Source organism: Pinus tabuliformis, chromosome 7 (genome assembly GCF_031772625.1).
Source record: "Pinus tabuliformis cultivar Carrire ecotype Pingquan chromosome 7, CPIR1, whole genome shotgun sequence".
In the NCBI taxonomy this organism is placed as follows: Eukaryota; Viridiplantae; Streptophyta; class Pinopsida; order Pinales; family Pinaceae; genus Pinus; species Pinus tabuliformis.
In genome coordinates this window covers 451,759,336-451,781,287 of record NC_142293.1, presented here as the reverse complement: position 1 = coordinate 451,781,287, position 21,952 = coordinate 451,759,336, and the positions used below count along the sequence as shown (strand labels likewise).

The window sequence follows — 21,952 nt, the reverse complement described above, 5'->3', positions numbered from 1 at the left end:
CCATTGAACCAACCCCTGTAAATGAGTGAAAGAGTTGGAGAACTTCTTTGTTTTAGGCCTAAAGTCCCTGGCAACCTGCTAATCTTATCAGGAGAATGAATGATTCCATTGCTTTACGCCTTCAGTTTTTGGAATTAAGGAGTTTGAGGACCACATTCAATGGTGGAAGGGAGCTATTCCTAACTATGAATTGATTTATATTTTCTCGAATTTTATACTGCCTTATGATGGTAAATTGCTCTGTTTTGCATGAGCCACTTAATGAATAAGCCTAGCCTTACATTTATACTAAATCATAAAGATCAATTCAATATGTTTTCCCAATAAAATTTGTTGGAAAAAAAGTTTGATTCCTTTCATCACAATTAAAATTTGTTACACTGCAAGAGCCGTGTTAACCAGAGCAGACCAGATTTTTCATGGATTTTTATGCATAATATGCAAAGCGATCCATTTATTTTCGTCATCAGGAAAACATATATCTGAAGATTATAAAATATTCTGGCCCTGATTATGAGGCCTTTCATTTGACACATTACCGAATAGTATGGCAAAGTCCTCGCTGGCATGTAAGGCCAAGCTCTCTTCATGGTAGCGTAAAGATTTCACTGCTTGGGAATTGTGAGGTGAGCACAGCCGAGGGTGCAGGGATTTTGAGCAAATATAGTGAAGAAATAGGAGCAGTGGGAAGGTGAGAAGAGTTCATTAACATTTCATGGTATTTGATTTTAGTTTATCCAATGAAAGATTGAAGAGCATTCAAAAATGAATTGGATGAATGAACCTGCCTCTGTCTGTCGCCTGGTGATGGGGAGCTTGGTTTGCTGCCTGTCTGTCGCCTGGGTGGTGAGCTGTAGAGCGCGGGATGGAGTTTTCCCTCAGAGTCAATTCGTGAGCTGGTGAGCTGTAGAGCGCGGGTATGGAGATGCAGAGCGCAAGTATGGAAATTCTGCACCGAGTCGAATTGGTGAGGGGAGCTGCAGAGCCCATGGATTGGAGAAAATTTGAATTGAAATGAGCATTAACTCGGAGCGGCAAGAATCTGGTGGAATCCAAGAATTCTGTCAAATGAGATCATATCACCATTTAATGTGGAACGATGGCGGAGAGTGGCAGAGGGTGACAGAGCTCGCGAAAAGTGGTAAAGGGCAGAGGAATTGCCGATGGCCGGAACCAAACTTTTTTCTGAGCGGAGACAAAAACCGAACAATTCCTCCACCTTATTAGACTACTCTATTTTAAAGTGTTACAATCATACAAAATTATTTTTAAAATAAATTTCATCTATTGTTAAAAAGAAAAATTATTCACATGTACACTTTCCTTTTCTCTTACTACCTTCGCAAACATTCCTTAGTTCTCCGCCAATAACAAAATTCTATTACAATGTAGCTTTTTCCTGCCTAGAAAATTAAATACATGTAATTGTGTCGCGTCATTTTCAAGATGACGTCATATTTGTTGTCCTAATATTTTATTAAAATGTTAAATGTTAATTTTCTTTGGAACATCAAAGAAAATCATATAGTAAGAATAATTGAGTTAAAAGATAAATTGTATTTATATTTTTTTAAATGTTAAATAAATTTGTTTATAGATCTTGGATAATTATTAGTTCGATTTTTATTTGGATGAGAAAAATATATTAAACACGATAAAAATATAATTCTACCAAATTTACAAACAAAATTATTAAATAAATTTAAAATTTTTAAAAATATAATATTAATATAAAATAATAAAATAAAAATATACTCATTCAAAAATAAAAATAAATAAATACAAATTAATACGACACATTGCAATCATTTTCTAATTTATGTAAAACATCATGATAAGCTATTCACATCACTTTAACAATAATTGAAAATGCAACATCTTTAAATTGTTTTAATAAATTAGATACACTTGCTGATAATTCTTTATAATTATATCGTTTTGAAAAATGTAACTATCTAGAAAGCTAGAGTGTCACGATTAACGATTTTGGATTTTGATATACTAACATCTGTGTTGACTAAGTTATAAATACATTATACATTTTAAACTAAATATATTTCACTTTAAAATTTAAATTTGATGGCGTGTATTTATAATTTAAAATTAAAAGAGAATAATTTCAACACGGAAAATAATTTTAATAAAAATATTTAATTAATACACGTTCTAGTGGACATCCAAACGAGGGGAATCGAACCCGCATCTTCTCCTTGGCGAAAGGCAAATTTACATTTCAACCCTACCCAAACTTTTTTCAAGGTGTTTTTTAATTGTTTTATAAGAATCAAATTATTATAATAATAAATTTTTCATATGTTTAAATTTAGTGAGTTGTATTGATTTTTAATTGTGGGGGAGAAATAATTATTATTTTTCTTATTTAAATGGAGTGAGTTATATTGATTTTTATTTGTGCGAGAAATAATTATTATTATTTTTATTTAAATTTAATTTTCCGAAATGATGATAAATATAGTTATAATGACTTAGTTCATAAAGTTTTAAATGGACGGCAATTAGGTATTTTGTTAAGTTACTCTTTAACCAGAAACCACTAGTTCAATTCCTGGCCCCTATAAAAATGACATATTAAATATAATGAAAATGTTGTACCACCAAACTCACAAAAAAATAATTATAATAACTTGAAACTTTATTAAATCTATTTACTAAAATATTCCTAATATTAAATATAAAAATATTTCTATAATAAATAAATAATATATTTTAAGCATTCTAAATCTATTCTATTATGAAAGTTTTAAATATTGATAAATTTATGCTTAAATTTCTTTTTCATCTCCATAACTACCTGACCAAATCTGTATTTTTCATTTAACAAAATTTGGATTAAATTAAATCTATATTAAAAAATATTCTCATTCCGAGTTAAGTTGTTGGTTACGTGAAAGACACATGAAAATTCTAAATACGGGGTTGGTATAATTTGTTAGCCCCCGTATTCTTTTTCGATCATTAAAATAGAAGTGAATTAAAAAAAACAGAAGTGAATTAAGTTTATTGAAAATTGAAGCCTTATTAAAAGAAACGTATACTGGGTTGTTACAAAATTCCTCCCCAGGCCAACTTTCGCTTGTCGGTGATATAGAAAACTCCTGGAAATTCCAAAACCGGAGTTGGTAAAAACTGGTAGGCGTACAGAATCTTTTCATTCAAATTGAAGCCATGAAAGTGTGAAACCTTTAGAGAGTATATCTGTGCGATAAGGATTGAGAGGGACAGAGGGACATAAAAGTCCGCCCATTCTTATTTGATTAATAAATCACAACTGTCAATGATTGATGAGCGTCTAACAAACTCATTAAGACACAATCTAATCTAAGCCATGAAAAGCGGGAATATTACGTGTATGTTTTTTTCGGCTCACGTCATTTCAAAGTGGGTTCAGTTTGAAAGGTACTAGGATAAGGATAAGGATAAGTGGGTTCATTTTAAAAAGTACTAGTACCAGGATAAGGGTTCGATGAGTTGTTTTTCCAAATATTATTCCAAAGGTAATATTATTTGTATTGGAAAATTTTGATTTAATTTGTATTAAATTTATTATAAAATATATTGAAAATATAATTTTTTAGTGAAGGGTTTAATTATGTTTGTGATTAGGCTTTATTTTTATGACAACGATAATTAATTTATTGTAATTTAGATTTAAGAAAAATTAAAAGATTATTTTAAAAAAATTAAAATTTTATTTTTGTTTAAAAAAAGTTAATTTAATTTTTATTTTAAATTATTGATTTTTATTTTTTTATATTTAAATTGTCTGTGATTAGTTAAGAATTTGCATTATTAAAACATAAGAAAATACGTTAACTACTCAAAATAATGTTTTATTATAATTAATTAGTGAATAAATTATGTTAGATAACTAATTTTTTTTTGTAAGTTTGGTAGGACTTTTTTTTTCATTAGCATCAAAATAGGGCAAGTTACATCTAGAGCCATATGGTTAGGTGGTTTCAACATGCCCAGAGGGAAACTAGATTTGTTGGTCACCTAACAACATGATAAGCCATCCAATAACAAAATCTGATAAGTCTAATCATCTATGCCAAGTACGTATGATTGTCTTTGTACTTCCTAGAATCTAAATAATTGTAAACATAACTATAAACATACTAGACCTTATAGGACTGTTACTTACAATAAAAAGAAAGACAGAGGGATAAACACCAAGCTAATCATCTTCCGCAGACTCAATGGGAGCAGGGTCCTTCATGCTAGAGTCAGGGAGCTTTGTTTGAGGGATGCATGGTATGTGCTACTCAATATGACTGAGGAGCCCATTTTGCTTTTGTAACTGAAATTGAATTTTCTTAAATTCCTTGCTATAATTGGAAACCCATGAGTGGTTGTGGCCCCACCAAACGGAACCTAATCTAATGCTTTGGCCAAGAGGTTCTTCATAAATTAATACAAGTGCAACGTTTGCTTGAACTAAGTTTCCCTTCCTTTGGTATGACCAGGATCAGACACTAATGTTTTCCAGTCATCCACATCGATGTCCATAATCCATGCTTTATGATTAAGCTCTTCTTCCCATTCCTCGATCAGTTGACGAACCTAGGCTGAGGTGCCCTCATGATACGTTGTTGTTGCTTCATTAATGATGTTTGAAACCGAATCTTGGCCCCGAGCCCCTAGAGGAGCTTGGTTGGTTACCCCAAGGGATTCCTTGGAGCTTTTCCTTTGATCGTGCGAGCTTTGGGAAACCTCGCCCTTTCCGGAGTTTGAACAAGGCATGAAATTCGGTACCTGCAATTAATTTGACTAAAAAATAGAGACCCCATAAACCACCTGAATGGAAGCTTTAACCTAGAAACACAGAGCTTCTACGGGTCACAACAGAGCTGCGGACCTACCAGAAGAAACAGATGAGAGACAAAAAACTGAACCAGACCCCAATTGAATCGCCTAACACAAATAAACAACCAGAAAGAAAGAAACCCCTTGAAATAAACACACAACCACTTCCTCTCGAGGAACCAGAAGATGAAATTGTAAGTTGAACCATCCTCATACCAAAGCCCTGGAGGTTCTGACTCAAAACTATTGACATACATACAAGAAAAGAGGTCCTTGAGGTAGGGATAAAGAAAAACAAATACCTAGAAATAGCGAGAGAACCACAACCAGTATAATCCCATACGAGATAGTATAATACCAAACAACATAGACACAGGAAGACAAGAAACAAAAGGAATTGCTTCCACTTTTGTATCCTCCACATAGAAATCCACATACACCACCTTCTGCAGTGACCAAGTTGCATTAGAACCTTTCAACCCAGAGGCCAATAGACAGATATAACAAATCCTAGGGGCACGGAGAGAGGAACTGTAAACATACCCATGAACCAAAGCTTGAAATAGCGGCGACTGAACCCACGCCCAGGGAAAACTCATTGGTGAAGCCTTCTCCAAGCCACCTTTCCATGCAGACCAGAGCCGAGGGAAACATAGTTCACTCTAAAAAAAACTTTCAAAAATTATTGCGGAAAACGCTGGTTATCCAATTCACACTTATGCCCCTTCCACTTTTGAGGATGGCATTAACTCCTTCCATGCAAAGAGTCACCGCTCCATGTCATGCATGCGGAGGGTAGCGAGGAAGCACCTTGGGATTATCAATCCCATTCGTACATAGATCTTATTACCGCTGACTCGCATCACGGTTGGGCAATTAAATAACCCAATTTAATTTATATGTAATAATACAATTATATATCACAATATTTTTCAAATTCTATTTAATAAAAAATAAACAATAAACTAAGGTATTATAGATTTTATATATATATATATATATAAACAATCTTATTTGATATCAATCTTGTTTATTTATTATGGCATAATATTAAAAACATGCATTTTTATAATTTTTTTTGTAATTCCATAATATTAAAAAAAACACATTATTATAAATTTATCTTCGCTGAGAATATTTTAGGTTTATGAAAAACATTTATCTCTATTATTTAGAGGAATTATTTAGATTCTTCTCAATGTTTCTAATAATGTTAATTCAATATCTTTTAAGGAATAAGAGATATAGTTTAATAGTTTGATTTTTTTTTAATATTTTATATATTTATATCTATATAGATATATATATGGGTTTTTTATTATATTTTAAGGATGTGAGGTTTGCAATTTTAATATATTTAGAGAATTGTGGAGAAAGATTGGGTTGATCCAAAAACAATTTATAACCTACAATCTCAAGATTAAAATAAATACTCACTACCCTATCTTATAGACTGAAACTATCATTTTTCCCATTGAAAACATGACCATGTTTAGGTGTGTAATGTATCAAAATAAACTTTACAACATGAAAGTCAATAGGTTCCCCAAAATTGCTTCTAATTCTAACCTTTTTATCTTAACCAATGCTATTCCGTAGTTGGTCAATTCCCATAACACCGTGGGATGGAGTCTCTCACCTTTGCAATACTAAAACACTTTCTCTTGGATTGCTCGACTCTTACTCACATCCATTCTAATTTCCAAAGCATTTGCCAAATACCAACCTTCTTGACTTGGTAAGTCCATAAAACTATAGTGATCTTGAATGCTTCGCTCCCTTCTTTATGATTATAGAAACAAAATATTAAAAAGTCTCAATTAATCTCTTTCTTTCCTAAAGTCCCACATACCATATTACTTAGAATAAACTTTGATCATCATCATCATTAATTCACATGTATTTATAATATATATTTTGTAAATAGTTATATTTTAAAATAGGAAAAATATCTATTTTAACTATCCAGATTTTTTTAAATATTAGAATAATTTTAATTCTTTTAAATATTAGAAATAGTTTGAACTTAGTATTTTGGAAAACGGGAAAAATAAATATCTTAATTATTTGAATCTTTCATGGTTATAAAATCAAAATAAATTTCCATTAATATAAATAAAATTCCAAAAAGGAAAATCATAATATAATAATCCCATCCTATTTTTAAGAAGTCCAAAAAATTGAGGAACAAAGACATGTTAGGGTTTGTTAACTTGTTTCCTGCGTCACTGGTTGATTTTTTGGTTATTAAAATTTATTTATAAAATTGATTTATAATTAATATTATAAAATATTATATTAAAAATAATTATTTTACTAATATAAAATTATATATATATTAGTCAATGACAAATTTATTAAATAACAAATTTATTGATAAATTATAAGTTCAATAAAAATAAAAATTATATAATTTAATTATATATATATATATATATATATATATAATTAGATTTAATTATTTAATATTTAAATAAAAAATGTATATATATTATTTTGATCAAAATTTTATTGTTTTCTAGAAAGTGGTTTCTAAAAAGTGGAATTCAGGGACAGATTACCCTGATAAATAAAAAAAAACCTTATAAAGTTATTAGTCAAATCAAAGGGTTCGGTTGGCCATGTGCAGGTGATTGAAGATTGTCGAATGATGGCCCCATCCTTCAACAACAGACGTGTCAAACAAACGAAACGTGTCTTTGCTGCATTCCTCCTGTTTATCCTCCAGGCTCCAACAACAGACGGATTAACAAACGAAACGTGTGTTTTCTGCCTTCCTATTTATCTTTGTCTTTCGGTGTGTTTGAACATGTGCGTCGAACCGATTCCCGAGGCCAGCAAAACCTTTTGTCAACCTGTGTTCAAATCGCAGGCAGGGCAAAGATAATAATGTGGTGCACACCAGAGCAAAATGGCTCCCCAGTTTCCCCCACACCAAAGCTAAGAAAAGGTCTCTGGTCACCTGAAGAAGATGAGAAGCTTATCACCTATATCATGAACAAGGGCATGGTAGGGTGTTCCTGGACCTATATCGCCAAGCAAGCTGGTAACTTTTCGTTAAATAAAAACCCGCTCATGATCTTCTTCTTTAGCGTAAAATTTAAATCTGTGACTACTAGATCTATGCATGCCTATATTGACCCTAATTGTGTTCATGATGAATGAAATGTAAGTACAGGTTTGCAGAGATGTGGAAAGAGCTGCAGACTGAGATGGATTAACTACTTACGCCCAGATCTGAAACGCGGCTCATTTTCACCCCAGGAAGAGTATTTGATCAGAAACTTACACTCTATTTTGGGCAACAGGTTTTTATCTCTTTTGATCTATTTTCATTTTTTTTAGATTTCGAAATATTCTTAAAATTTATACCCCTATTTCCTGATCAGACAGATTTCGAAATATTCTCAAAATCTATACCTATATTTCATATTCCCAAAATCTACACCCATATCTAATCAACAGCCAACATGTGCAACCTCCTTGTCAAGTCATCGGCCAATATGTGCAACCTCCTTGTCAAGTCATTGGCCAATATGTGCAACCTCCCAACCTCCTTGTCAAGTTTCGAAATATTCCCAAAATTTACACCCATACAACCTAATCAAATTTCGAAATATTCTCAAAATTTACACCCATATAGCCCAATCAGATTTCAAAATATTCCCAAATCCTACACATATCTAGCCATATACCAATATCTGCAATTAACATAAAAATGGCTTCTGCTTTCTAATTTCTTTGCTTGAACGTTCCAGTTATAATTCTTCAATTACATGAATCCCTGTTCGTATCTCTGTTAACTTTGGGATTGTTTGGCATGGATTGAACGCAGGTGGTCTCAAATAGCTGCCAGTTTGCCGGGACGCACAGATAATGAAATCAAGAATTATTGGAATACTTGCATCAAGAAGAAGAAGCTGAAAACCCCCTCCAGCTTCTCCACCAAATCTAATATCACCTCCGAATCCGATCGTTCCTGCAACACTTATTCAGCCTCCATTCATCCTGCCCAGGATGCTTTCAATTTCTCTCGTTCTGGCCAGCAATACTTGAACGCCATGCCTGAAATGTTTTGCCCAGAGCCACCCAATAAAACCGTTAACCTGCGATTCACCAGTGTTGAAAATCAGTACTCTTGTGTTGACCCATTGGGATTTGCAAAGCATCGTGTCCAGTTACAGGATCAGAATCAGTTTTCAGTTGATCCGGACTCAATCAGCAATAACCTGATTCCTAATTCTCAGATGCAGATTAATTCTATTTCTACTCAAACCCAGCATGAGGTTTGCGACCCATTGAAAGAAAAAGGAAAAAATGATGGCAAGATGATCAGTAATGAAAATGAAAATGAAAATGAGATCATGATTGACTATTCTGCCATAACTGGCTGTAGCGCTAATTCTTACTCAAATTCTGCTGATTTTACTGATGTTTCTCTATCAGCTTGCACCAGTCAAGACCCTGGAATTAGTTTCCTGGAAGATCATAATTACGAGGGCCTTCCTGAGAAATCTAACCATCAATCATGCTCGGCTCCTAATTCCTGTTCCCAATTTAGCAAACCAGGAATTATATGGGCAGACGTTGATCATTTCTGTAACGTTCAGGCTGGGACTGATCAGGATGATTACAGGGTTCCTGCTAATTGGAGGTGTGGTGAAGTAAATTTGGGCGTTCCAGTGAATATTGATGATAAGCAGAAGAGCTATCAGGTGGGTCAGATAGGAGGAGCGCATATTAGTGATCAGTGGAACTTTACACAAACTTCTACACCATTGGGAAGAGAAGCAAGTGGGCAGTTGGACTTTGAATGTGATGGTGCAGCAGGCCAACTTCCCACTTGGCCACTGGACGACCATTTGTACAATCTCCATAGTGATACTGCATCAAATTTATTTTAGCGAACTAATCAGTGAATGCAATGAATTACAGCATCTGTGTTCCTCTTTTCTCTGCTTCATATGTCAGAACCTCAAATAATCCTAATTTACTTTTTACAGTTATTAAAAAAATCTCGAAACTCTAATCAATATTTCATTCTCAAATAATCCAAATTGACTTTTGAAAGAGATTAAAATTTATCGGAACTCTAACATAATCAAAATTAAATGGGTAGTTAACTTCTGAAAGAGAGTAAAACATTATGAAAACTCTCTCATAACTAAAATTCAAGTGGTGGTTGGGATTGACTTAATAAATTAATTTTAATTTAAAATGGCATTTTCCAAAGAGGTTATAATTTAAGGTTATAATTTGGGTGGGAGGTAATTAGGTTATAATTTAAGGTTATAATTTGGGTTGGAGGTAATTTTTTCTACTCTTTGAGTGAAAAGTGTTTTAATATATTTGATTGTAAGAGTTTAATTTTATTCTTTTATGGCAAAAATGGATTCCCCATTATCAAGAACTTTTTAAGCATAAAAAATCCTAAAGCTTGAAACTTGTAATCTATAATTTCAAAAAATTCCGGGTCATTTTCTCAAAGTCATTATTTTTCAAACTAAATTATGGCTAAAATTATAAATTGAAAATAATACAATAAACAAATAAAAAGTTTGAATTTTTAAATAAAAAATATTATATATATATATATATATATATATATATATATTCAAGAAATAGATATACATCATAGACAACATAACACCCAGATGGAGGAAACACATCTCGACCTCCGACGCCATATGGAGATTGTCTATACACACTAGACTAGAAACATAAACTTCATTGTCAATACGGGCCAAGGAACCACCATATACATTAAAGAGTCTAAAGCAAGCGCCAAGAATAGAAGTAGGCACCTAAAACTCAGGTTTGACTTCGCCGCCAAATAGGAATATAGAGAGAGACGACCCACAAGCCACAAAAGGAGAACCATTAGATATCAAGGATAAAACACCAAACACTAGAAAGAGGAGCGACCACCCACGCCACCTCGAGCATTTTCCCATCATCCAAAAACTTCATACCAATTGGTATGCACCTTACATTTATAGTCTCAAAGGCAAAAGATAGCTTTAAACTTTGAGACTTGAAATGAAAAGAAAAACTTGGGAACAGACAACTATGATCCAAATAAGTCAATGCCATCTGTAGATGAGAAGAGCATCACAGGGCCTCTCACAAACCAAATCAATAACATCAAAAGAGACCCAAAATTTACCCACCACCTTTCCACACACACTATTCATTTTCTGAGGAGGATATGTTGGTCGAAACCCAAGCACTAAATCCAGGGGTGTCCAACTACTCTCACGCATCTAAATCACAAGCTATGTGGCTCTCCACATGCATCTGACAAACCTCCATTTTGTCCACGCAAAACCTTAGGTTCCTCAACATTCTCTTCACATCCTCCACAAAGGCGAAAATATTATACTTTTCTACCTATTTATTCTTGTGAATGAACCCTAGAAGCATTTTCATTTGCCAATGGAGTGCTACTGAGTTCAAAAATTTCTTACATCTTCCCTTGGTGTGTACGAGGTCTGGTACCCATCCTGACATGTCTTCTAATAATTCTAAGTCTGGGAGACATTGTCTCTCTTCGCCTTCTTTAATCTCAAGCTCATGAATCGCCTGATGAGTCTTAGGTGCAATAGCATTAAAATAAGTGACCATGGAGCCATGGGCAAACAAATTTTTCCAACGCTAACCTGGCTATGATCTTCCATCTCCTCCCATCCTGCTCCTCCACCTCTGCATTGGCAACATCGTAGAGTCATAGGAGGGTTCTTCATATTTTGTTGCAAGGGTTGCCTCTACCTGTAGAAGGGCACAAATACCGACTCAACCCTACCTCGACAAAACCTGGATACCAACAAATAATTTCATCATAGAAACACTAGACAAATGACCTGACTTTAGATGAATATCCACTAGGTAGGGAGTTGGAAAACACTTCTTTGGAGAAATACTCAACCCATTTACTATTAAGCACACAAGACTATACCCCTGGAGTAACAAACATAGATATTTATCCCAAAAAGCTTACTCTCCCAGTAGTACTAAGTAAGAAAATAAAATATAGCCAAGACGAGGCCAACAAGAGAACACTGGACTTACCAACTCCAAAGGCTAGCAATAACCATTGATTGGAAGCAATCGTCCTCTCGCAATCCGATTCCAAATCCGAGACACCCTCAACCAGCATACAAAATGGAGTGGTTCAAGGGAATCCCCCTCTTACAGACCACACCAACACCTCCATATTCACCATAAAATCATCACCAACAAACTCTATGTCTCGAGTACACCAAGTCGAGGCAAAACTCACCTCCCCCAAAAACCATCTTGTGCAATAGCCTCTTCCACCCATCTTTGCCATTACATAGCCTCTCTGCCAATTGAAGGGTTGCATGCTCATGCACGTGAGATGTTAGGTGCGTCCTTTCTTCATCAATGTGAAATCACTAAACCAAGGGTGGTGGGCACATTGCCCCACGGGGGCTTCACTCAATGAACCTCATACATATCACATGCGTTCATGGCATATTAAACAATACCCTTAATTTGACTAAATATTGGAAATTACCTCTAAGAAAGACATTATTTAACCCCATACCAATATGAACCCAAGACACCTTCCTAATTTAAAAACCGCTACTTTCAATAGATATTAGACGTATCCAATTTTTCATTAACATTTTTTATACCCGTTTATATTTTTTCATTAACTTTGGGCTCCATTTTTTATGCCTGCCAATATAAAAACCCTCTACCCCCTATAAATCACCCAATATATTATGCCATTTTTTCAGCAATAAATATCCCACAACATGAACCCACGTGGTATGGCATTGCTCCCCAGTGAAGCCTCAGCCCTACTCCTTCTAACATAACATTGCCATAACCAGAAATTGATATATTTTATTGATTAAAAACAAAGTTTTTAAAAATTAAATAATTTATATTAAATTTTAAAAATAATTTTAAACTATTCTTCAATTTTATTAAAAAAAATCAATAGTTTTTTTATTATTAAATTAAAATTTAATTTATAAAAAAAAAAAAAAAAAAACCTCTTATTTTTAACTAAATTATTTTTTCAATTATTTAGTTTTTTATTTTGCAGTTTTAATAGATTTTTAAATTTATTTTAATAATTCAATTTGTTTATTTTTTTAGTAAGCTAGTGATTTTTTTCCTTAAAAATAAAAATTACATATAGCGTACATCTCCGAAAGAGGACCAAAATCCAAGAGATTTTTTGTATCAAGCTTGGCTGAGACTAGCAAGCTACATACCAATAATCAGATAATCAAAAGCACACTATGACAATCATTACTATTGAGCTCCTGAATTGTCCTCTTTTTGACATCCCTTTACCATCACCTCCATCTTTTTCATATATAGTTTTGCTACATTTCCAAGCTATAAGGTCATCTAGGATATGCTCAGGCATAATAAAAGGTATCATTCATTCATAGCTTATAATATATAGTTTCTTTGTGAAATTTGATTAAAACATCTCTATGGCTACCGAAATGTACAAAATCCGTAGTTAGTCGGAAATTCTGCAGCCCAGTCCATGGTTAGATAGGTTCATGTGATCTTGAAGGAGAACAAAATAAATGGATGGTTTTCAAATGAAGAGCATATAGATATCCACCTATCACACCTACCTGACAAATCATAGCTTGAGAATTTTGATGGTCAAACCAGATGTGAACTCTGGTTATAACAAGTCTATTCTTGCGTAGAATTTGAAGGCAGGAAGTTTCATCATCAAACAAGCTTGGAATTGAATGAGAAAAGCTTGGATCTAAATATTATGACGTGTTGATATGAAATATTCTCATTATTTTATTTTCTAATATCAAATCATGAGAAGCATATTTCTTATTTCTATTAGAACATCTAGTTGTCAATTGAAAAACTAGTTTCTCGGCTTGTAATTCTTCAAATTCGTTAGTCTCGATATATTGTAAATTACTTTAAAGAATAGATAATGGACAATTGTTGCATTTTGTAATTTTTGTTCTCCGAGACTTTGCTTTCATAAATAAAATTTCTCTATTCTTGTTATACTTATATGCATTGGCCATTGATTCTTTGACTTGAGTTGTTGTACTCGCACTCAACAGGAGGTCTGCCTGAAGAGTCGTAAGCTAGTATAATTGTTGAATTTCATTATTGTTGTAGGAACTATTTGAATTTAATTTCCAAACAGCCAATTTTTTATGGTTTATTAATGCTTTCTTTTCGATTCTAGTTTACTCATCCTTACCTTCTTTGCACAGGTTGAGCGTTCATCATTAAACTCAAAACAACAAAAATATTTCTTTTATTAGTTTGTATATTTGAATTCTTTGATTAGTCTCATATTTAAGAGTTAATGATTAGATTGGTTCTAACCAGAGTTGCACACATTAGTAATCTATAAAGCCTTGTAATTTAGTGTTAGAATTGATGTGTATTGCAGTGTTGCAGATGTGTGGTTGATTGTCATTGATGTCAACTTGGTTGCTTGGGTTGCAAATGGTTGAGATGTTTGATGATTGAGGTGGCTTGTGTATGGTTGAGATGTAGATAGTCCTTGGCATGTCTACTAGCTTGGACTAGCTTTGAGATGGTCCTTGGTTGGATGTTGGTATGTTGTGCTATCCTGGAGGCCTTCTCATGATGGTGATGGTATACTAGTATGTTGCACTAGCTTGGAGGTCTTCCCATGATGATGATATTCATGATCATGTTGTTGCATACAGTTGATGATGACTACTTTAGGAGGTAGAGTTCAGGATCCTTGCTGGTTAGGTCTCCATGGTCTCCATGTCCCGGATAAGGTCTCCCATGTTGACATGTTATACATTGGGCTTCGAGAGGATCTACATGTGAATGTGGATGCTTGTGATGGTTTTGCAGATGTTGGAGGATGTCTAATAGGTTCTGGAGCTACATATTGATGGCAGAGATGTTGAGGAATATTTAGATGGCTCAGATTCTTAGGTTGGTTTTTGGTTGGAATCCTAGTCAACCTAGTTTGCCTTGTGACGATGTTGCAATGATTTGTAGGAGTGTTCCAGAGGTGTTAGAGACCTCTAGAGGTCCAACAAAAGGTGCTCAAGCTATATAAGACGTTGAGGCAAGTTCGGAGCTGAGTTAACTGATGTTTGACCTTCCTTAGCCCCAGTCACAAGCATGATGGGTCAAGGGAGTGGTTGGAGAGCTCCAGTCACATGGAGGTAGGCTCAAGGGTGTGGTTATAGCTCTAGTCTCTTAGAGGACAATGCTAAGGTAATGACTAAGGGTTTTTCACGAGTTTTTCTTTGCATTCCTTGTCCTTCTCAATCTATTTTGGTGTTGTGGCGATGTTATTATAGATATTTTTCAGCATATGGTTGGAAAAAGTTTGTGGGACCTATAGAAGTTGATCAATGTTGAAGATGTCAAAGGGCTAGTAGAGTTAGTGATTGATTTGGTCAAGAAGCATTCCTCAACTAGATCTGAAGCATGTTAAAAACTTTTTTGAGTCTTCCATAACTTGTTGCATTTAATGAGTTAATCATTGGTGAACACCAATATTGCAGCAATAATGTCGCAACTCCTAGGGCTTTCTACTTTACTTTTATCAACCTGGTAGTTCGTAACAAAATTGGAAGCGACAATGCTGTATGCACAAGTACTAGCTTTTACTGGAGGCTGTCACTTGGTTAGCTAGCACAAGATTACTAGGAGCTCAAGCCAACTTCTATGAGTTTCAAGAAGAAGCTTTTAACTGTGATGAAAGAGAGCTAACTTTAGATAGACTATTCTACTTACAGAAAAAGAAAGAAGAATGAAGTGTAATGCAAACCCTAGCAAACCCTAAATTTTCCAACTAACCCTACTTTTGTAGGAAAAGACATGAAAATTGATGAAATGAGTTCCATTGACTACTAAAAAGGTAAATTGCATCTATTCAAGCTACTTCTGAAAGGAAATGAGAAGAAAACATCTTTTTTTTGTTTTTGAGTGTTTTTATGTGAAATTATTATGCTTGTAATATATCTGTTTGTGATTGTGGCAGAGGTTTGGTGGCGATGGAGGGTGGATCTATTTTTTGCAAGGGTGTAGGAAGGTGTGGAGGAGTCCTAAGAAGCCTCTAGCACCCTTTTGAAGACTTCCCTTGCAATCGGATTTCGAAAAATCACTTACACGAAATTCTACAGGAGCTTGCAGGGGATTTGGTGGGCCCTAGTATTGCAGCAATAATGCTGCAACTTCTGGGACTCTTTTCTTTAATTTTATCAACCCGGTAGTTCGTAACAAACTTGGAAGCGACGGTGTTGTATGCACAAGTACTAGCTCTTGCGGCAGCTGTCACTTGGTCAGTGGGCACAAGTCCACTAGGGGCTTAAGCCAACTTCTATGAGCTCTGAGAAGAAGATTTTTAACTGATGGATGAAAGCTAACTCAAAGGAAGCTAATCTACTTGTAGAAAGAAACTAAAAAGCTGAAAAGAAATGCAAACCCTAGCAAACCCTAGTTTTACCAGCTAGCCCTACTGATGCGAAAAAGAGGATGCAAGCTATTGAAAGAGATGCCATTGACTTCTAGGAAGGTAAAATGCATGTGTCTAAGTTATCACTATCTGAAGAAAACATCTTTTTGTATTTTTGAATAAGTTGTCAGAATTATCATGCATGCGATTTAACTATTTTTTACTGTGCGGAGGTGGATTGGCGAGAGGAAATTCTTGGAGGAGGTTGGGAAGGTTCGGAGAGGGCCTAAGGGATCCCTAGCACCCTTCCAGAGAGTTTCACAAAGTTTGGCTATCAAGAAACCTCATTCGTGAGCTTCTACAAGAAGTCTGCAGGGGTTCTACAGGATGTCTGTAATTTTTCTACAGGATGTTCAGAAATGGGATTTTGGACGATGGATGGAGGAAGAAAGATGAAGGAGTGGGTATGGAGGTGAGATAGGGGTGTGAGGAGGTCTAGGAATTGGTGGATGGAGCTTAGGAGAGATGAAGATGGCTGGATTTGTTCAAAGAGGAGTGAAGCAATGTTGCACGAAAATTAGGGTTATGTGAGCAAATGTGGCAAACGTGAGGGAAGAATTCGAGTTAGGGGATGGAGCAGATGGGATTGATGGAGTACAGGTAGATGGAGAGGTATTATAGGCGCTCTGCAAGTTACCTTTCGAATTAGACAAATGAAGACTTGGAAAATCAAGAAGCTAATTACTTTGACCTAATATGACCTAGATAACAACAAAGAAATGGAACAGAAGTTTATTTGCACTGAAACCATGTGAAATAACTTATGAAATGAAGTAATCAAGAATCTGAACATGTAACCAACTTCTGCAAATAAGAATCGAACACTAATGATTGCATGGCGAAGCAAAGAAAGTGTTTTTGTTGGCAGCAAGGTCACCTTGATCCTAGCTCCTGATCCCACTGCGGGAGAGGTGAAATCAGAGGTGCTTGATGGCCTTTTTCTAAAGCTCTTCCCTGTTAATAACCTATCAACTCAATCTGAACATAAAAATCCTTTTTAATCATCAAAATCAATTTAAATAACAAAGCAAGATTTAAATCTGAATAGCAGATTTTATTCTAAGAATGCAGCAAAAACACACGAAGATAAACAAAGGAGGTATTGGGCACTTGAGATGGGCCCAAACCCAAGAGCTATAGCCTCCTAAGAGAGATTTAGAGCTGGTGCAAATCTGGATTCATCTTTATTGATCAAAAGAATAGTTACATTCCAAAAACTGTCCACAAGGAAAAGCCTGAAAGTGTGCTAAAATGCAGAGCTAATCTACTGCCTAAAAAATCACTAAAATCGAACTACAAACTAGCTAACTTCTGCCTACAAAGTGACTAACTGAAATGAGGCCCTAATCCCTCTTATTTATACAAATTGAGGACCCCAACAGCCCTCCTAAATTTTAGGAACTCGTCTGCCAAAACTTGTAGTTAACAACACTTTTACTAGCACTTGCTCGGCTACCCTTGTGATGATCGATTTGGTGGCCCTTGAACTCTGAGTTGATGGTGGAGAATTCGAGGTAAAGGCCCATAAATGAAGGGGACACCTTCCTACAAATCCTCTCCCTTGTTCTCACACGAATTTGGCTACCAAGTGCTCATTAAAACCTTTGATTTTGTCTCAAAATTGACTAAAAATCTGCACAAAGCACCCATTAGACTTGTTGGCATAATGACTAACCCAATTCACACTATTAGCATAAATATAATAAAAAACATGCAATAAACTAATGAGAATGGTGGATTAATTCGAATTAGGAGGTTGAATGAACCCATATAATTATAAATTTTTGGGGCTCATCATCAACCCCCTACTGAAAGTGTTGCTCATCCTCTGAGCAACCAATCTATCTCCTCATATTTGATGGCCTCCGTGGCCTCCCTGTCATGCCAAGCTTCTGAAGTGACGTCCTCTTCTTGGTCATGAAACCATGCTTTTCTATCTGCTTCTTTCGACTGCCTGTGCTCCTTTTCCTAGAGAATTCTCAGCTTCCTATAGAATTGTCTCAGCATCCTGTAGAACCCCTACGGACTTCCTGTAGAAGCTCACGAATGAGGTTTCTTGATAGCCAAACTCTGTGAAACTCTCTAGAAGGGTGCTAGGGACCCCTTAGGCCCTCTCTGAACCTTCTCGACCTCCTCCAAGCATTTCTTCTTGCCAATCCACCTCTACACAGTAAAAAAAAGTTAAATCGCATGCATGATAATTCTGACAACTTATTCAAAAATACAAAAAGATGTTTTCTTAAGATAGTGATAACTTAGACACATGCATTTTACCTTCCTAGAAGTCAATGGCATCTCTTTCAGTAGGTTGCATCCTCTTTTTCGCATCAGTAGGGCTAGCTGGTAAAATTAGGGTTTGCTAGGGTTTGCATTTCCTTTCAGCTTTTCAGTTTCTTTCTGCAACTAGATTAGCTTCCTTCGAGTTAGCTTTCATCCATCAGTTAAAAATCTTCTTCTCAGAGCTCATAGAAGTTGGCTTAATCCCCTATTGGACTTGTGCCAGCTAACCAAGTGATAGCTGCGGTGAGAGCTAGTACTTGTGCATATAGCATCGTCGCTTCCAAGTTTGTTACGAACTACCGGGTTGATAAAATTAAAGAATGGGGCCCCAGTATTGTAGCAATAATGCTGCAACTTCTGGGACTCCCTTCTTTAATTTTATCAACCTGGTAGTTCGTAACAAACTTGGAAGCGACGGTGCTATATGCACAAGTACTAGCTCTCACCGCAGCTATCACTTGGTTAGCTGGCACAAGTCCACTAGGGGATTAAGCCAACTTCTATGAGCTCTGAGAAGAAGATTTTTAACTGATGGATGAAAGCTAACTCGAAGGAAGCTAATCTAGTTGCAGAAAGAAACTGAAAAGCTGAAAGGAAATGCAAACCCTAGCAAACCCTAATTTTACCAGCTAGCCCTACTGATGCGAAAAAGAGGATGCAAGCTACTGAAGAGATGCCATTGAATTCTAGGAAGGTAAAATGCATGTGTCTAAGTTATCACTATCTGAAGAAAACGTCTTTTTGTATTTTTGAATAAGTTGTCAGAATTATCATGCATGCGATTTAACTGTTTTTGACTGTGCAGAGATGGATTGGCGAGAGGAAATGCTTGGAGGAGGTCGCGAAGGTTCAGAGAGGGCCTAAGGGGTCCCTAGTACCCTCCCAGAGAGTTTCACAGAGTTTGGCTATCAAGAAACCTCATTCGTGAGCTTCTACAGGAAGCCCGCAAGGGTTCTACAAGATGTCTGTGATTTTCTACAGGATGTCTATAATTTTTCTACAGGATGTTTAGAAATGGGATTTTGGAGGATGGATGGAGGAAGAAAGATGAAGGAGTGGGTATGGAGGTGAGATAGGGGTGTGAGGAGGTCCAGGACTTGGTGGATGGAGCTAAGGAGAGATGAAGATGGTTGGATTTGTTCAAAGAGGAGTGAAGAAATGTTGCACGAAAATTAGGGTTATGTGAGCAAATGTGGCAAGCATGAGGCAAGAATCTGAGTTAGGGGATGGAGCAGATGGGATTGATGGAGTACAGGTAGATGGAGAGGTATTACAGGCGCTCTACAAGTTATCTTTCGAATTAGACAAATGAAGACTTGGAAAATCAAGAAGCTAATTACTTTGACCTAATCTGACCTAGATAACAGCAAAAAAATGGAACAGAAGTTTATTTGCACTGAAACCATGTGAAATAACTTATGCAACGAAGCAATCAAGAATCTGAACGTGTAACCAACTTCTGCAAATAAGAATCAAACACTAATGATTGCATGGCGAAGCAAAGAAAGTGTTTTTGTTGGCAGCAAGGTCACCTTGATCCCAACTCCTGATCCCACTGGGGGAGAGGTGAAATCAGAGGTGCTTGATGGCCTTTTTCTGAAGCTCTTCCCTGTTAATAACCTATCAACTCAACCTGAACATAAAAATACTTTTTAATCATAAAAATCAATCTAAATAACAAAGCAAGGTTTAAATCTAAATAACAGATTTTATTCTAAGAATGCAGCAAAAACACATAAAGATAAACAAAGGAGTTACTGGGCGCTTGAGATGGGACCAACCGCAAGAGCTACAACCTCCTAAGAGAGATTTATATCTGGTGCAAAGCTGGATTCATCTTTATTGATCAAAAGAATAGTTACATTCCAAAAACTGTCAACAAGGAAAAGCTTGAAAGTGTGCTGAAATGCGAAGCTAATCTACTGCCTAAAAAATGACAGAAATCGAACTACAAACTAGCTAACTTCTGCCTACAAAGTGACTAACTGAAATGAGGCCTTAAGCCCTCTTATTTATAGAAATTGAGGACCCCAACAACCCTCCTAAATTTTAGGAACTCGGCTGCCAAAACTTGTAGTTAACAACACTTTTACTAGCACTTGCTCGGCTACCCTTGTGATGATCGATTTGGTGGCCCTTGAACTCCGAGATGATGGTGGAGAATTTGAGGTAAAGGCCCATAAATGAAGGGGACACCTTCCTACAAATCCTCTCCCTTGTTCTCCCACGAATTTGGGTGCCAAGTGCTCATTAAAACCTTTGATTTTGTCTCAAAATTGACTAAAAATCTGCACAAAGCACCCATTAGACTTGTTGGCATAATGACTAACTCAATTCGCTCTATTAGCATAAATATAATCGAAAACATGCAATAAAATAATGAGAATGGTGGTTTAATTCGAATTACGAGGTTGAATGAACCCATATAATTATACATTTTTGGGGCTCATCATCACCCCCCTACTGAAAGTGTTGCTCATCCTCTGAGCAACCAATCTATCTCCTCATCTTTGATGGCCTTCGTGGCCTCCCTGTCATGCCAAGCTTCTGAAGTGATGTCCTCTTCTCGGTCATGAAACCATGCTTTTCTCTCTGCTTCTTCCCACTGCCTGTGCTCTTCTTCCTAGAGAATTCTCAGCTTCTTCTAGAACTGTCTCAACATCCTGTAGAACCCCTGCGGACTTCTTGTAGAAGCTCACGAATGAGGTTTCTTGATAGCCAAACTCTGGGAAACTCTCTGGAAGGGTGCTAGGGACCCCTTAGGCCCTCTCTGAACCTTCCTGACCTCCTCCAACCATTTCCTCTCACCAATCCACCTCTACACATTAAAAAATAGTTAAATCGCATGCACGATAATTCTGACAACTTATTCAAAAATACAAAAAGATGTTTTCTTCGGATAGTGATAACTTAGACACATGCATTTTACCTTCCTAGAAGTCAATGGCATCTCTTTCAGTAGCTTGCATCGTCTTTTTCGCATCAGTACGACTAGCTGGTAAAATTAGGGTTTGCTAGGGTTTGCATTTCCTTTCAGCTTTTCAATTTCTTTTTGCAAGTAGATTAGCTTCCTTTGAGTTAGCTTTCATCCATCAGTTAAAAAGCTTCTTCTCGGAGCTCATAGAAGTTGGCTTAAGCCCCTAGTGGACTTGTGCCAGCTGACCAAGTGACAGCTGTGGCAAGAGCTAGTACTTGTGCATACAGCACCGTCGCTTCCAAGTTTGTTACGAACTACCGGGTTGATAAAATTAAAGAAGGGGGCCCAGTATTGTAGCAATAATGCTACAACTTCTGGGACTCCCTTCTTTAATTTTATCAACTCGGTAGTTCGTAACAAACTTGGAAGCGACGGTGCTGTAT

The 21,952-nt window shown here is 35.9% G+C and overlaps 1 protein-coding gene across 1 annotated transcript; it reads left to right on the top strand.

The window, feature by feature from the left end:
* The first annotated feature begins 7,599 nt into the window (after nt 1-7,599).
* Nucleotides 7,600-9,764, top strand: LOC149247915 (uncharacterized). The gene is made up of 3 exons (XM_089455968.1): nt 7,600-7,873; nt 8,006-8,135; nt 8,663-9,764. Exons 1-3 carry the CDS (start codon nt 7,717-7,719, stop codon nt 9,729-9,731), a joined length of 1,356 nt encoding a protein of 451 aa, XP_089312094.1. The 5' UTR covers nt 7,600-7,716; the 3' UTR covers nt 9,732-9,764.
* Nucleotides 9,765-21,952: the final 12,188 nt, after the last annotated feature.

What these genes read in the sequence shown, in the direction of transcription:
- LOC149247915 (XM_089455968.1), top strand. Translation starts at nt 7,717, where the DNA reads ATGTGGTGCACACCAGAGCAAAATGGCTCCCCAGTTTCCCCCACACCA. An exon ending in CTATATCGCCAAGCAAGCTG is followed by an intron (nt 7,874 to 8,005) that starts GTAACTTTTCGT and finishes ATGTAAGTACAG; the next exon opens with GTTTGCAGAGATGTGGAAAG. An exon ending in CACTCTATTTTGGGCAACAG is followed by an intron (nt 8,136 to 8,662) that starts GTTTTTATCTCT and finishes GATTGAACGCAG; the next exon opens with GTGGTCTCAAATAGCTGCCA.